General features: G+C 51.9%; 1 protein-coding gene across 4 annotated transcripts in view; it reads left to right on the forward strand.

Annotated features, from left to right (window-relative positions):
- The window catches only part of LOC144933209 (voltage-dependent N-type calcium channel subunit alpha-1B-like), a 233,958-nt gene that overhangs the window by 85,003 nt on the left and 132,574 nt on the right, over positions 1-16,381 (forward strand). For all 4 annotated transcript variants that reach the window (XR_013636995.1, XM_078857855.1, XM_078857856.1 and 1 more), the window contains exons 34-38: positions 677-787; positions 4,438-4,521; positions 10,184-10,300; positions 11,192-11,257; positions 12,212-12,303. Coding sequence is in view for 3 of the 4 variants with exons in the window: in XM_078857855.1 (XP_078713981.1) it covers positions 677-787; positions 4,438-4,521; positions 10,184-10,300; positions 11,192-11,257; positions 12,212-12,303 (470 nt within the window). In the remaining variant the exon portion in view is untranslated. The remainder of the gene's footprint in view (positions 1-676; positions 788-4,437; positions 4,522-10,183; positions 10,301-11,191; positions 11,258-12,211; positions 12,304-16,381) is intronic.

Genomic DNA, 16,381 nt, shown 5'->3' on the forward strand with positions numbered 1-16,381 from the left:
AACAAGATGTATTGTAAGAGTCACTTTATGTTTCATTAATATTAAAGAAGTGAAGTTGCCTTTACATGCTTAAGCTGTTAATTTATCCATTGCATGGGTGGACCTTATCCTTATCAATCATCCAGACATTTGCCCCCCCTGAGAGATTTTGCAGGAGCCGCCACTGCATCTAGATATCCAGACATACGCTTTTACATAACACCTATGGCTGTGAGGTGTGGTGAGGCAATGCTCATGCGATCCATGCAGGGTAGTCTGGGTCCATATCTCTCAGTGTGCGTGAAGTACATTCTACCAGGTCTGCTTCAACGTGTGGAGCGGTGGCGCAGCATTTAGTGAGCTGGGCTACGAACCTGGAAACCCGAGTTCGATTTCCGCTCATGGCCAACCACAAGTCACGATTATCTGAACCGGTCCTGGCCCTCCCCTGGGTCGACTCAGTCTCAAATGAGTACCCGGCGCGGTGTGTAGAAAACATCGCCACTAGGGAGGCAAAGGCGGCCGGGCGCGGTGCTGGCCACCCACCCCCTCGTGTGCCACAGTGCCGGCCTTCATCGGTGCTACTCGCAAACAGCACAGTCTCTTAAAGCTGTACGGGGGGGTGGGGATCTTTGTTTCCTGCGGTTCACCACACGTGCAGGTGGACGTCTCCCCGCGTGTGTGTGCGCGAGTGCAGTTCTACGGCGCGCCGGCCGCCTACGACGACTCGTTGAAATACCTCAACATTATTTTCACCATCGTCTTTTCCCTGGAGTGCATCTTGAAACTCGTCGGCTTCGGCTTCCTGGTACGTGCGTCCGGGGCGCGGCGTCTCGGCCTGTGCCGAGCGGCGCCGAGGACGCGAGAGCTCTGCGGCCGTGCACGGGAATCGCTCGCGCCTCCCCGGGGGATGCCGCGCGTTGCGCCGCACCGGCTTGTTGGCGCCGGCGCGGTCACCGCGCGCGTGTGCCCCCCACTCCTCGCAGCGAGTGAGCCGGGAGCGGAATCACCCGGCGTTGACGAGCACAGTGCGCATCATCCCTTGGTCCACTTCTGACAGCATCTTGGCGTTAGGGTGGTCACACTTTTGTGCGTGGAGTTTGTTCTCATACTCTCCCTGCTTGGGTTTCCTCCGGGTTTTCTGGTCTCCTGCCATAGCTGCTGAACAAAACAAAAACAACCCGTAAAATGTAGCCGGTGTTGGCCAAACTTGCCTTGGCTAAAACGTTACCCGCGAATTAAGCAATTGGCGTTACGCTAAACAACATTGCCCCCGACCGAGAAAACTTAGCAGGGTAAATCAGCTCAATAATAATAGTAATAATTTCCCAGCCACATCTGAGCTGCTGCTAAATTACACCTAAGCTAATACAAACCGCAAGCTGCCCGTTTGCATACCTGCAATTGTTTTATCTGCACCAACGTAACGGGGGCTTACATCGACAGACGGCACTTTGACGGCTGCTGGTTGGTGGGATTGGTGTGCGCCACCCTCGGAAGAGGCGTCGCCACGTCCTGTACAATGGCAGGAAGTTGCTGAGCACCGGGCCAAAAAGCCCCAAAAATATCAAATGGCCAGCAACAGACAGCACTATTGTCAAAGTTGTAGGAAATATAAAGTCGACATGTTTCTTGAATTGAGCAAGGTTCTTTTAACCTGGGGAGAATAGACGATGGGAGGGAATTTGCAAAGCGGAGCGGTGCGAGGGTTAGAAGCAAAGAGAGAGGTGAGGTGACTTGCAGTGTGGTGAGTGGGTGAGTGAGTGACTGAGCGGGTAGCCGTAGTGTGGTGATTGAGCACAGTGCTGATGAGTGTGAGATCGTCAGTGTCTGGTAGACCCGAGTGCTCAAAACGGGCGGAGGAAGCGATGGGTGAGATTCACGGCAACGGTAACCACGGGGTGAGATTCACGGCAACGGTAACCACGGGGTGAGATTCACGGCAACGGTAACCACGGGGTGAGATTCACGGCAACGGTAACCATGGGGTGAGATTCACGGTAACCACGGGGTGAGATTCACGGCAACGGTAACCACGGGGTGAGATTCACGGCAACGGTAACCACGGGGTGAGATTCACGGCAACGGTAACCATGGGGTGAGATTCACGGTAACCACGGGGTGAGATTCACGGCAACGGTAACCACGGGGTGAGATTCACGGTAACCACGGGGTGAGATTCACGGCAACGGTAACCACGGGGTGAGATTCACGGTAACCACGGGGTGAGATTCACGGCAACGGTAACCACGGGGTGAGATTCACGGCAACGGTAACCATGGGGTGAGATTCACGGCAACGGTAACCATGGGGTGAGATTCACGGCAACGGTAACCACGGGGTGAGATTCACGGTAACCACGGGGTGAGATTCACGGCAACGGTAACCACGGGGTGAGATTCACGGTAACCACGGGGTGAGATTCACGGCAACGGTAACCACGGGGTGAGATTCACGGTAACCACGGGGTGAGATTCACGGCAACGGTAACCACGGGGTGAGATTCACGGTAACCACGGGGTGAGATTCACGGCAACGGTAACCACGGGGTGAGATTCACGGTAACCACGGGGTGAGATTCACGGCAACGGTAACCACAGGGTGAGATTCACGGCAACGGTAACCATGGGGTGAGATTCACGGCAACGGTAACCATGGGGTGAGATTCACGGCAACGGTAACCATGGGGTGAGATTCACGGCAACGGTAACCACGGGGCGAGATTCACGGCAACGGTAACCACGGGGTGAGATTCACGGCAACGGTAACCATGGGGTGAGATTCACGGCAACGGTAACCATGGGGTGAGATTCACGGCAACGGTAACCATGGGGTGAGATTCACGGCAACGGTAACCACGGGGCGAGATTCACGGCAACGGTAACCACGGGGTGAGATTCACGGTAACCACGGGGTGAGATTCACGGCAACGGTAACCACGGGGTGAGATTCACGGCAACGGTAACCATGGGGTGAGATTCACGGCAACGGTAACCACGGGGTGAGATTCACGGCAACGGTAACCACGGGGTGAGATTCACGGCAACGGTAACCACGGGGTGAGATTCACGGCAACGGTAACCACGGGGTGAGATTCACGGCAACGGTAACCACGGGGTGAGATTCACGGCAACCACGGGGTGAGATTCACGGCAACGGTAACCACGGGGTGAGATTCACGGCAACGGTAACCATGGGGTGAGATTCACGGCAACGGTAACCACGGGGTGAGATTCACGGTAACCACGGGGTGAGATTCACGGCAACGGTAACCACGGGGTGAGATTCACGGCAACGGTAACCATGGGGTGAGATTCACGGCAACGGTAACCATGGGGTGAGATTCACGGCAACGGTAACCATGGGGTGAGATTCACGGCAACGGTAACCACGGGGTGAGATTCACGGCAACGGTAACCACGGGGTGAGATTCACGGCAACGGTAACCATGGGGTGAGATTCACGGCAACGGTAACCACGGGGTGAGATTCACGGCAACGATAACCATGGGGTGAGATTCACGGCAACGGTAACCACGGGGTGAGATTCACGGCAACGGTAACCATGGGGTGAGATTCACGGCAACGGTAACCACGGGGTGAGATTCACGGCAACGGTAACCATGGGGTGAGATTCACGGCAACGGTAACCACGGGGTGAGATTCACGGCAACGGTAACCACGGGGTGAGATTCACGGCAACGGTAACCACGGGGTGAGATTCACGGCAACGGTAACCATGGGGTGAGATTCACGGCAACGGTAACCACGGGGTGAGATTCACGGTAACCACGGGGTGAGATTCACGGCAACGGTAACCACGGGGTGAGATTCACGGCAACGGTAACCATGGGGTGAGATTCACGGCAACGGTAACCACGGGGTGAGATTCACGGCAACGGTAACCACGGGGTAGGTTCACGGCAACGGTAACCACGGGGTGAGATTCACGGCAACGGTAACCACGGGGTGAGATTCACGGCAACGGTAACCACGGGGTAGGTTCACGGCAACGGTAACCACGGGGTGAGATTCACGGCAACGGTAACCACGGGGTAGCGTGAGGGCTACTGAAGCCGGTTAGTGCTCCGTTTGGAAAGAAGGCCCCCAAAACATGATCCTTGCACGCCGCGCGAGTTTCTGCAGCAACACACAAGAGCGTGGCCTGTGTGTACAACAAGCGGGTTTCCTGTTGTGGCGGGTTTTCTCATCGTTTGCAGATTCGGATCCGCGCGCGTGCTCTCGCGGGCTTCTGCTGTACAGGGCGGTGTTAATGACGAGCGTGGGGAGACTTGTCGGCGTGTGATTGGACGCTGCCATCGACGCGGCCCCTCAGTTCTTATTGTGCACGACGTTCTGCTTCTGATATAAGGCGGTGCCGATGTTTGCACGCGTGCCGTTTGAGGAACAACGATGTGATTGTCATCGTCATCGACATCACGTTTTTGTTTCTTTTCAGAATTATTTCCGCGACGCTTGGAATGTCTTCGACCTCGTCACCGTCGGAGGGAGCGTCACGGACATTTTAGTGACGGAACTCGTGGTGAGCGCCACACGCAATGCCACTCGCCACCACGCCCTCACCACCCTCACCTCTCCTGCGTGACCTCACAATAATACCCCGCTCACCTGCTGCCTCCCGCCTGTCCTCTTCTGACCCGCGCCTCCTGCATTGTCGAATCCAACTCCACATCCCACATTCCCATCTAGGGTCGCCACCTGCCCAGGCTTGACCCGAAACAGTCCGAGGTCTGGTTGCCGGTGTTGCGTGGAACTTTATTTCAGCAAACTGCACGGGTTTAAATGACTCGTGCCGACTGAGAAACGTCCCCAGGGTTTGGTCTGCGGAGAAGGTGGCGACCCCGTTCCCATCCCACATATTAAATGTGTACCAAATGCAGTACCTGACATCTCCATTTGCCCTCTTGCTTCAACCTCATTCACCGCCTTGCATCGTTTATTTTGTATTTACATTCGCAGCACATGTCCCCATCATCCCCTTATTTTATAATGCATTGCGAATCGGTGCGTTCTGCTGGCGCGTCATTCCCCCCTACGACCTCTGCCTGCTTGCGAGTCTGCTTTTCTTTACAAATGCGGGATATGTTTTTTAAATCGAGTTGCATCTCACGGCTGCTCCCGACAACTTCGCCCGTGGCCCAGCTCTGCTTCGTGTGTAACCACTGCTTGCTTTCCCAGGGAGGCCACAGAGCCATTGCCCGCAGGGGGCCTCTCCCCTCGCTGTGTGGCCGGCTGTCGCGCTGCGCCAAATTGCCGGCCTGCCCGCTCCCTCAGCCCTCCGCCGTTTAGACAGCCGTGCGTCCGTACCGACCGTGAGCTCGCTCGGGGTTTCAGGATGATACACAAGCAGACAAGACGCCTCCATCACTAATCTGCCCCTCCACAGAACGAAACGATAACGTTGTTTTCTTCTTTACGCATCCCATCACCGGCACGGCCTTCTGGGAGTGCGTGATTTCGGCAGCATTGATTCAGTACAAGCAACCTCGAGACCAATTGCGACATTCCTTGCCTCATATGCAGTGTCTGGCTTGCTTGAACCAATGCTGGCAAACTGTTTATAGATATTGGTCCTAGTTGGACGCAAAACTACATAACACACAAAATAATAACTTAGGTCGTTGTGGAGAATGTGAGTGGCCACATAAATAGCCGGGTTGACGTGTGCAGGAGGCGAGTTGTGGACTTTACACCGAGAGTGGCGGCAGGTGGAACTGTGCAATCCAGGCCTTGAGTTTACATCGCTTTTTTAAGTTACTCAACTCACATTCGAATGTGGAATTAATGGACATTTGTTTAACGATTCATGGCTCGCTGCAGCTAAATTTTAGCACGTCCGTTTCGTTTGATGGGTTCTGAAGTATTCGCTCCCCGTGGCCAATCCCAGCTGTCATTCTTTATTTGCAAAACTGCGTGTCGATAAATACCGTATTCTCAGGATTACAGAATGCTCCGAAAAGCTAAACGTACCCCAAACGAACTTGCGATCGGTGTAAATACATTTATGCAAATCTGGTCACACGCACTACACCAACACCAACAACAGCCACCATTCACCACTAAGTGGCGGTTACGTCACCAACAGCGCATGTGCCAGGCTAGGTGTACCTTGAGGGCCATGGGAAGTGTCGGAGGCTCACTTGACAGGAGGTCACCCGGGCATCGATCAGCCTCCTAAGATGGAAATTCCTTTGGTACAGCCATGTAAAGTGTCTCAAATTACGTGGTAAAAAAATATGTGATATGATGTAGGAGCCAGAGGACATTGCTGCCACACCCAAAGGTGAACAGGTAATGGTTCTGACTCCTAGTGATCGCTTCATAGGCCTTGACCAGGTCAATAATGCAGAGCTGTAGGTCCTGTTGAGGTTCCTTACACCGCTGCTGTACTAGACAGACACATCGTATAGCTTCTGTGCAGGACCAACCCATTCTGAAACCACACTGGGACTCCTCAAGCCTCTCCTTATCTTGCCTGTCAAGGTGATGTTGAAGAATCCTTGCGAGGATCTTTCCTGGCACACTGAGGAGGGAGATGCCCTGCTAGTTGTTACAATCAGCCTGCGGTGAGCCTCCTCATTCTCCTTTGTGGTATGTTGTAGGTGGTGGTAGTGGGCCTGCCACCTTTTCTCAGCTAGCCGGAACACCTCCTCCATCAGCCAGGGTCTCCGGGGAAGTATAGACTGTATTCCCAATGCAGCTATAGCTGGTGCATGAGCCACAGTCCTGAACCTCACCCATTTCCCCTCAACATTAGGGGGAGGGGGGACAATGCAAACCCCAGCTGCAAGCGATGATGACATTCGTTCTTGCAGCTTTCATCAGCGAGCCGAGACCAGGCTGCTGTGGGTTTTAATGGGGTCCTGCGTGGACAAAGACAAAGATCCCCTGGATAGCCTTAAGAGACTGTCGAGACATGTGCTATTAGTGAACACCTATGAAGGCCGGCAAGTCACATGAGGAGATGGGTGGCCAGCACCCTACCGGCCGCCTTTGATGCTCACACACGCACGCACACAACATATTTGCCAGATTATGATACGGATTCCCAACCTTTACTTGAAAAAAACCAGGGAAAAAGAGTGCGTCTTAATCCAGAGAATACGGTCCATCATCGCTTGGCTCGTTTGACCTCCGGGACATGAAATCACGTGTCCCTCATTCACGGCATACGAGCCGCTGTGCAGACTCTAGATGTCGTTCTTTTCTATCCAAAGCTCTGTGGACTCTTGGTCCGAAAACACAACGCAAAACGTACGATTTACAAGCTCCCCTCGGAGCACGTGCGCTGGGATTGGTTCATCCGGATGTGCCGCAGCCTCTCTCCCCCCCCCCCCCGCACCGGTGTCCCGCATCGCTCAGCTGGGCTGGCATCGCGGGCCTCAACGGAAATCTCCAGCGGGCAAAAGTTGACGGTTGTGAAACTCCTGCTGGGCGATTGCTCCAAGCGCTTTGGGCTCCGTGAACGATCGGCTCCCGGTGGCATTGCCTCCGCCGTCTCTGCCACCGCCCGTTGCCAGGCCGAGCGAGCGGTCACAGTGGAAGTGTCCGCGGTGCCGGGGCTGTGGGATGAGGCGGCTGGGCACGCAGCCGCCCACCCACTCACCTGGAAATACCCATCTCTGTGTTGCAGATCATCCGCCTTGTTGTTGTTGTTGTGTATTCCAGCGCCTGCCATTATGTGATTACGTTTGTGATCCACGCGATATCTCCCTAACATCCGTGTGTATGTTGTATGTTTGTGTAATCCATTTCGCTCTCCTGCCTACCATCTGATTCCATCACTGAACCCATCCTTTCATCCGCTTTGGACCAATCAGCAAGTGGTAATTGTGCTCCTCTTCCATTTTGACCGCTTCACAAGCCTGTCACAGCACACGCATTGCATCGCGTACGCTATATACACGTCACGTTAAAAGGCATAACCACACACACAGACACACACGTGTGACTATGCCTGTGCTGAGCATAAGCGGGTAAGATGTGTTCGCTTCTCGCTAAGGGGGGGGGAGTCTCTCTGAGTATTCTTGCAATGCAGAGCCCCCCCCTCCACCCCCCTCCACCCACCCCCTCCACCCCCCTCCCCACTCCCCACCCCACCACCCCCCCTCCCCACCCCCTCCACCCCCCCTCCGCCCACATCGTCCACCCACCCCCTCCACCCCCCTCCCCACCCCCTCCACCCCCCTCCCCACCCCCTCCACCTAACCCCCTCCCCACCCCCTCCAACCCCCTCCACCCCCCCTCCAGCCCCCCACCCCCTCTACATCCCCTCCACCCCCCCCTCCACCCCCCCCCCCTCCACCCCCTCCACCCCCCCTCCACCCACCCCCTCCACTCCCCCTCCACCCCCCATCCACCCACCCCCTCCACTCCCCCTCCACCCCCCCCTCTACACCCCCTCCACCCCCCATCCACCCCCCTCCGCACCCCCTCCACCCCCCATCCCCACCCCCTCTACACCCCCTCCCCACCGACCCTCCACCCACCCTCCACCCCCCCTCCCCCCCAGGGTTATTAGCAGGGCCCACTTACACGCTCGTCGCCGTGCTTGTGAACTCGCACCGTCAGACCCGCTCGTGCTGCAGGCACAAAGCGGCCACAGCAAGTCCACACAGTGGTTGGTTGCACAGTCGTCACATCCCTCCCAGAGCGTGTCCGTCGGGCTGCACGCTAAGGCCGCCCTTCCTGGTCCGCGGGCAAAAGAGGTTCGCTCTCGGGATAAGTCGGGCAAACGTCGCCTTCTTAAAACGTCACACGATTTGAGTGGACGTCCGTGCACGTGTGGTGGCTTTGGACGGGTTACGGTGATGAGGTGTGTAGATGCCGCACTACGACCCGACGCAGGAGGTCACAGCCGCTAACAGCCAAACGCACGCGGGTCGGACAGGGCACGCGTGGGCCAAGACGTCAGGGCGTCCCGGCGAATAGCCGACAAAAAACCTTGCACAGCCTGCGTTGAAGCCGCGGCGAATGCAGCAGTTATTTAATGGTTAAAACGAAGGCGTCGGCGAGAATACGTTTTAACGAGTAGGTAACAGATAAACAGGCGGACGCTACGCCTCCTTCCCCCATCCTATCCACGTAAAACAAAAAATGCACATCCCCTCGGCCACAGCCTTCTGGGAGTGATTTACTTTCAGCAGCTTTAGTTTCGTACGAGTCAGCTCTGGACCAATTGCAACATTCATTGTCCCACCAGCAGGGTGGGGCTAACCCCCATGCTGATTAACTGCCAGATCGATAGGCAAGGACCATCTCTATTATATATATGGATCCTACTTCGACACACTACTTTATATACAGGAATAAAAAAAAATTGCATGGCACAAAATAAATTCCGACCGGCTTGCGTGCACGTTTCGTCGCTATCACCGCAGTCCAATTACTTTCTAGGGCTGCCTCATGGCTGCGTTTCCATGGCACGTTAGCATGAGCTGCAAACATAACATAAATAATTGATAATGTTGACTTGGGTAAGTGGCAGGGAATCAATGTGAAGTTTTAACGCTGAACGAAAAAAATCAATCGCTGATAATCGTGTGCATGATTGAGTGAAGTAGTGAGCATTGTACATTGGCGTGTACAGTAACTCTCACTCATCGCTTGGCAGACTGACACTGGGGTTGAGCACGCTCGCACGGCGAGTTAACGGCAGTGCTGCCCCTCCATGGGAATATGGAATTTCCATCCCCGGTTCCAGTGGTTGGCAGTAGCTCTTGACTCGCACGACGGAGCGTTCACATCGGAGCAGAAACCAAACTCTGCGCTGCATCGTGGAGGTGATTGACAAATGAGTTTCAAATGAGATAATAGGGCCCCCTACGGATTCCACGGAGGAAAGGGAAGCAGTAGATGGGACAGATTTCTGGCAAGTGATGTTTTCTTCAAACATTTGAGTTGGCGGCAGCAGCTCTGAGTTGGAGGCCCTTCCAGTGCCGGTGAGACACAGGTGGGGTTATAGCGCACGTAGGAAAGGGGACATTTAGGGTTAAGCCAGAATCTGTTTTCTCAAGTACAGCGGCAAAGTGTCTCTACCTGTGAAACTCACACCTGCCGCGGGGGCGTTGAACCTCGGGCGATGAGTTTTGCTGCCCCCCCCCCCCTCTCTCTCTCGCGCGCGTGTCGAGCCCGTCGCTGAGGCCCGTCTCGTGTCCCTACCACCCCCCCCTCCACCCCCGCAGAACAATTTCATCAACCTGAGTTTCCTGCGGCTGTTCCGCGCCGCCCGTCTCATCAAGCTGCTGCGCCAGGGCTACACCATCCGCATCCTGCTCTGGACCTTCGTGCAGTCCTTCAAGGTGCCCACGCGTTGGTGCCACGCGGCGGCGCGGCGCTGCGCGTAGATAAATCGAGATGAAGGTTTTAACGCTGAACAACAACAACAAAAATCAAATCGCTGATCATCGTGTGCGTGATTGAGTTAAGTTGTGAGCATTGTCAACTGCCGTGTACAGTAACTCTCGCTCACTGCTTGGCAGACTGGCACTGAGGCTGAGCACGCTCGCACGGCGAGTGAATGGCAGTGCTGCCCCTCGATGGGAATGTGGAATGCCCATCGATGGGTCAGGTGGTTGGCGATGGCGACGAGAGCAGGAAGACGCTCTGACTTGCGCCACAGAGCGTTGCACGCAACGTTACGTTACGTACATAACCTTACGTGTGTAACGTACACATAACGTTACGTGCGTAACCTTACGTGAAGTACACGTAACGTTACGTGCGTACATACGTGCGGGCGTGGGCGCTGCCTACGCGGGCTCGCTCGCGCCGTGCCGTGCGGACTCGGCATCTCCACAGCATCGCGGTCATCTCTTGCTGTCCATCCAGGGTTTTTACCCTGTGATATTATAAAAATGTATAAATCGCTGTGGCGTATGAAACTAATATATATAATCTTTGGTTTTCAAAAGCCAAAGTCGTTTCCTGCTTCAATGAGCATTGATGTATTGGTGCTCATTTCGTGCTTGCAATCTTCAGCCAGAGGTGGAAATTACACCTTACTATGGCGTGGGCGAGTCTATCCACAGGACGATCACGGTTTACTTTGAACACAAAGTGATGCCCGTGTTGTTGACCCCAGAGGGATGAGGCCTGTGTTAGATGCGCATGTTGAAATGTTACATTGCAGTGGAGAAGCAGACGAGTTAGTTTCCAGCGTACGCATGACGTGACGGGGTGGTGTGTTGCAGGCTTTGCCGTACGTCTGTCTGCTCATTGGGATGCTCTTCTTCATCTACGCCATCATCGGCATGCAGGTACAGTCTGCTCATGGTCACGCACACACACTCGCACACCACACAGTCTCGCACACACCACACACAGTCTCGCACACACACTCACACATCACACAGTCTCAACAACAACCGCCGTTTGCCACTAAGTGGCGGTGATGTCACCACAACACTTGTGCCATGCCAAGTGCACTTTGAGGCCACGTGAAGTGTCGAAGGCTCGCTGGCAGGAGGTCACAGAACAGACCCAGCTCCCATGGGTTGAGTGAGATGACTGGCAAATGCGCCATCTGTGCCTTACTTGCCAATTTGCTGCATTTTAGTCGCCGGGCGCTCCGCTCGTTGTTGTGAGCGTCGCTACTCCGCCCTCCGCTGTTGTTGGAGGGCGACTGCCTCCAACTGCCCAGTAGCAGCGTCCTTCACGAGCCTCCTCCATAGAGGCCGAACTTGACACTGCTGGTACCGGTCTTCGACAAATCCACTCAGCTCCACATCCTCCTCTACCTCATCAGTCCATATCTTCTCTAGCCCGTGTCACACCTGTTTAGCCCCCTCTTATCCGGCCAAATAGAAGATGCTTGCGAATGCGGTGGCTGGGCATGCGGGGTATATCACCCAGCCAACGCCGCCTTGCCCACCAGAGGAGCTCACCGATGAGAATGTGTACCCAGATCTCTCAAGGATTTGTGAGTTCCACAGAGTCCTGGACACATACACACTACACACTCACCATACAGTCACGCACACATACACACTTGCCACACAGTCAGAATCAGAATCTTTATCCTGGAGAAATCCGAAGAGCTACGAAGCTTTTTTTCTGCCGACTAAAACGCACACACACGTGGCGACCCTGCCCACAGACACGATGTGTACAAGCGCGCGCATTCCGTCGTTGTTTTATCCCACGCCTGTGGCGGTGACCGGGCAGTGGGAACCGTGGCCCAGGGTGGATTTTCACGTTGGTGTCGTTTGCAGGTGTTTGGCAATATAGCGCTGGATGACGGCTACGGGATCAACCGCCATAACAACTTTCGAACGTTCTTCCAAGCGCTGATGCTTCTATTCAGGTGACCGTTGCCGCCGCCGCATCATCTCAAACGCGCTGCCGGCTCGGGCCCCCCCCCAGTCCCACTGTGTGTGTGCGTGTGCGTGCGTGTGCGTGCGTGTGGCGTGTGTGTGTGTGCGTGTGTGTGGCGTGTGTGTGCGTGTGCGTGTGTGTGCGTGTGCGTGTGTGTGGCGTGTGTGTGTGTGCGTGTGTGTGTGTGTGCGTGCGTGGTGGCCCACGCATGTGCGGGAAGCTGACTGGTACCCAGACGAGACTCGGTCCTGTACCACTTCGTACTCAATGAGTTGAGAGAAGAATGATGGACAAATGACAACAACAACAACAAACAAACATCTTTCAATACATCATCGATTATATGGTTTACGGGTCTTTCGGTAAAGTCACGTAGATAGGTTCAAAGAAAATAAGAAGAAACTACGACGTTTCGACACAAGCGTTCGTCAACTTCCACACATATTTGGCAAATCTAGAATTAATCCCAGCAACGTAGCAAAGTGCTGTTTCATCTACATAACAAAGGCTCAGTCCCATTCACAGCAGCCGCACCTTGACAACTCTTAGAACCTCCGAGTCCAACCAGTCTACACAACAAAGACTCATTCCTGGCAGCGGTTTCAGCCGGGACCACCTCTACATAACAAAAGGCTCAGTCCCATGTAGACGCACCTTTACAGCAGCCGCACCTTTACATCAGCAGCACCTTAACAACTCTTGGAACCTCCGATTTCAACCAGTCTACACAACAAAGGCTCATTCCTAACAGCGTGCTTCAGCCGCACCGAACCTCACAATAATAATATTCAGGGGCCTACCTTGGCTCCTCCCACCCTCAACCAGTATATGTACAAGGACTGTTTCCTTGGAATTTCTCTCACTTGATACAGCTATCGTGCTGTGACGGTTCCACCTGAAGACGGAAGCTTGTGTTGCCTCCGAAACGTCGTAATTTTTTATTTTATTTTTATTTTACTTGTATTAATTCTAATTTAAAAAAATTACCTACGTGACTTTACCGAAAAAACCTAAGAATACAGTCTTCTTCTTGCCGTACGGCTGCTGATGTTAGACGCAGAGCTACAAATACAATTTCACATTGCCGTAGTCAACCCAGCAGATAACCACGTTAGGAGCCAGCGGAGTGTATCATCATCACCGTGATGCCTCCTTCGTGTTTGTGGATCGGGCATTGCGCACTGGAGAAATGTTTTTATTTTCGATTTGTGCATCAGGCATCCGCATCTCCTGTCATGGTTTGTGCAGTGGATGAGATTGATATCAAATTCACCATAGGATGAGATTAATATCATATTAACCATATTATCCATACATCAATGGTTATGGAAACAAACATCTCTCAAGGAATCAATAGTAGTTGGATGATTTTGAAAAATATTGTAATTTGTCTCTCCGTCAGCAGATGTATATAGTCAGCAATCAATCTTTATTTGGCATTGTGCCCTCAATAGTTTCTTGTTGCAAGGTGCTTCACAACTATCGCAAAGCAGTAATTAATAAGGACATTTGAACAGTCAATAATTACGCAGCAAAATAAACGATGAATATATTCTGTACTACAGAGATCAACTGAAATACAATACATGGTCAATGCGTTCAAATGTGAATGAGAGATTATAATAGTGTCTTCTGTTTGGAGGTTAAAGGGCACAACCATTGTGTATTTGTTTTGTTCACTCTGTATTTGATGTAGCCAAGTTTCTGTAACCAGGTCCGCTTCGAAAATGATCATGTGTTGCCCAGTGAGATTTACCAGTTACAAAATGAAACCTCCAAAGCCCAAAGCAGCTGGTACGTCCCTTACGGAAACGGGCAGCAGCTGATTCCACGATCGGGGGGCCCGAAAGCCCGAACCGCTCCTGGAACCCGAGTTCATTTCTAAATTCCTGCATCCTGGTGTCGCATGGTCGGCTTAGTAAATATGGAATTAGGATACGATTTAGATATGAATTGTTCAACAACCTTTTAACGTAAAGTCATAAGCATAACGTTAAAATCGACCCTATACCTGACACGAAGCCAATGTAGGGCTGCCAATGCAATACTCCCTCGTTATTCGTAATGGATAAGTTCTGGAGATGCTCGTCAATAGCAAATTTCGAGGATAACGATATTGGTTTACGAAAACCTACCTTTGTAATGAATTACCTTAAATAAATACATAAAACTGTTAGAGGTTGTATCTCTTACGCCCAACGTCTGCAAACGTCAAGCTTTGAGAAGCTCTCTCTCATCACTTTATCTCTCATCACTTTATCTCATCACTTTATCTCTCATCACTTTCTCTCTTTACGTTTTTTCTCTCTCGATGAAGCAGGCGTTCTGGACGCGATTTGCGGATAGCCAAAGCCGCGGATAGCAAGTTCGTGATTAACGAGGGAATAGCGTACGGGTGTGATGCGATCGTGTCTTCTGTTTCTTGTTAGATCCTTAGCAGCACCTCCGATCGACTGCAGCGTGTTGCACAAGATGCAGTCGTGATAACACGTATCTAGGAATTACAAAAAAGCAGAGCATTGCAGTCATCATGTATGGGTGTTATAAGGGCGTGCGGCATCAGTTTCCCTGCATCTTCCATGGAAAGGAAATGTCTTAGTTTAGCGATTTATTTTAGAAGGGGAAAAAAACTAAAACTTTTAGTTATTTTGTTCGAATGTGGGATCTGGGTCAAAAAGTAACAGCCAAAAATTGTCACTTGAGACTTCAACTTAAATGGGAAGCTGTCAACTGCAAGAACACCCGTTAAAATCGTTCAATTCATGCTTAAATCCCAATAGCATCGCCTCCGTTTTATCAGAATTCAATGAGAAAATCGCGTTTGGCACAAAAGCTTTCGATGAGTGAGGCGTGAAAAAATCAACGACGGTGCTGGGAAATTTAAATCTTAAGCGTGACATACTTTAGAGCAGTAAGATGTTTATTTTGGGAGCCAACAGTAGCCGGTGAAGTTGATGGAGGGGTTAGTGAAGTGAGTATCCGTACAATAGGAGAGCAATTGGACAAGGTTGGGTATTTTTTTGACATATGTAGTAAGATTATTCTGAGGGAGATGGAGGCGTTGCATGGGGTAGATGATGGTGGTCAAGATATTAGTAACCTCAGATATGCAGATGATATTTTATTAATAGCAGAATTTTCGGGCGATTTGCAAATCATCGCAGGTAAATTAGTGTTCGAAAGTCAAGAGAAAGGATTAACAATTAACTGTAAAAGCAGCAGCAAGTAGGTATTGTCATATCCAGGGAATGGCAACCAAAACAACAACAACATAAAATGAATATTTCACGAGCCGCAATGCCCGCGAGTACGAGACAGTGACTCCTTAATAAGTGATGTCATCACGAAGCAGCCCTTAAAGAGCCGCGCGCGGCTCCGGAAGCCACAGGTTGCCGACCCCTGGTCATGTCAAATAAGAGAATCATAGCTGAGCGTCAAGCGCATGTCACAGTAGCAGCAAAATCAAGCAGTTGGAGCATTGAACTCTTTAGGGAGTGTGGTAACAGAAGAATAGTACTGGCGAAAAATATATGTTTCAGAAAATGGGATAACACATTTTTTATGACAATGACAATTGGCATACTGCAGCGTTACATGTGGTCTGATCTCCTCTGTGGATATGAAAACTGGACAATTACGAAGGCCCAACAGCGCAAACGAGAAGCAACGGAAATTAGTTTTTTTTCAAAGAAGGATTTTAATAAATTCACGGACAGACAAGAGATCGGTAACATGTATTAGGCATATATCAAAGGTACACAACAAGAAAATTAATTTTAAAAATATTCGAGAAAGGCAACAGAGATTTCTTGGACATGTAACGAGAGAACAAGAGGCTGAACCTGAAAGTGGTTTAGACCGGGAAAGTTTGAGGGGAAAGTAGCTGATTAAGTTACACAATCAATTGTAATAATTGGATGCAGTTTGAGCCAAGGGTTTAGTTTAGAGTCGCGTTGCGTCTCAGTGTGAATATTCCCATTTATATTGTTATTTTTACATTATTATTTTTTATTAATTAAAATTGTTCAGCACATCTGGGTCTTTAAGTTGTGTCTGGAATCTACTTT

Source organism: Lampetra fluviatilis, chromosome 6 (assembly GCF_964198595.1).
Source record: "Lampetra fluviatilis chromosome 6, kcLamFluv1.1, whole genome shotgun sequence".
In the NCBI taxonomy this organism is placed as follows: domain Eukaryota; kingdom Metazoa; phylum Chordata; class Hyperoartia; order Petromyzontiformes; family Petromyzontidae; genus Lampetra; species Lampetra fluviatilis.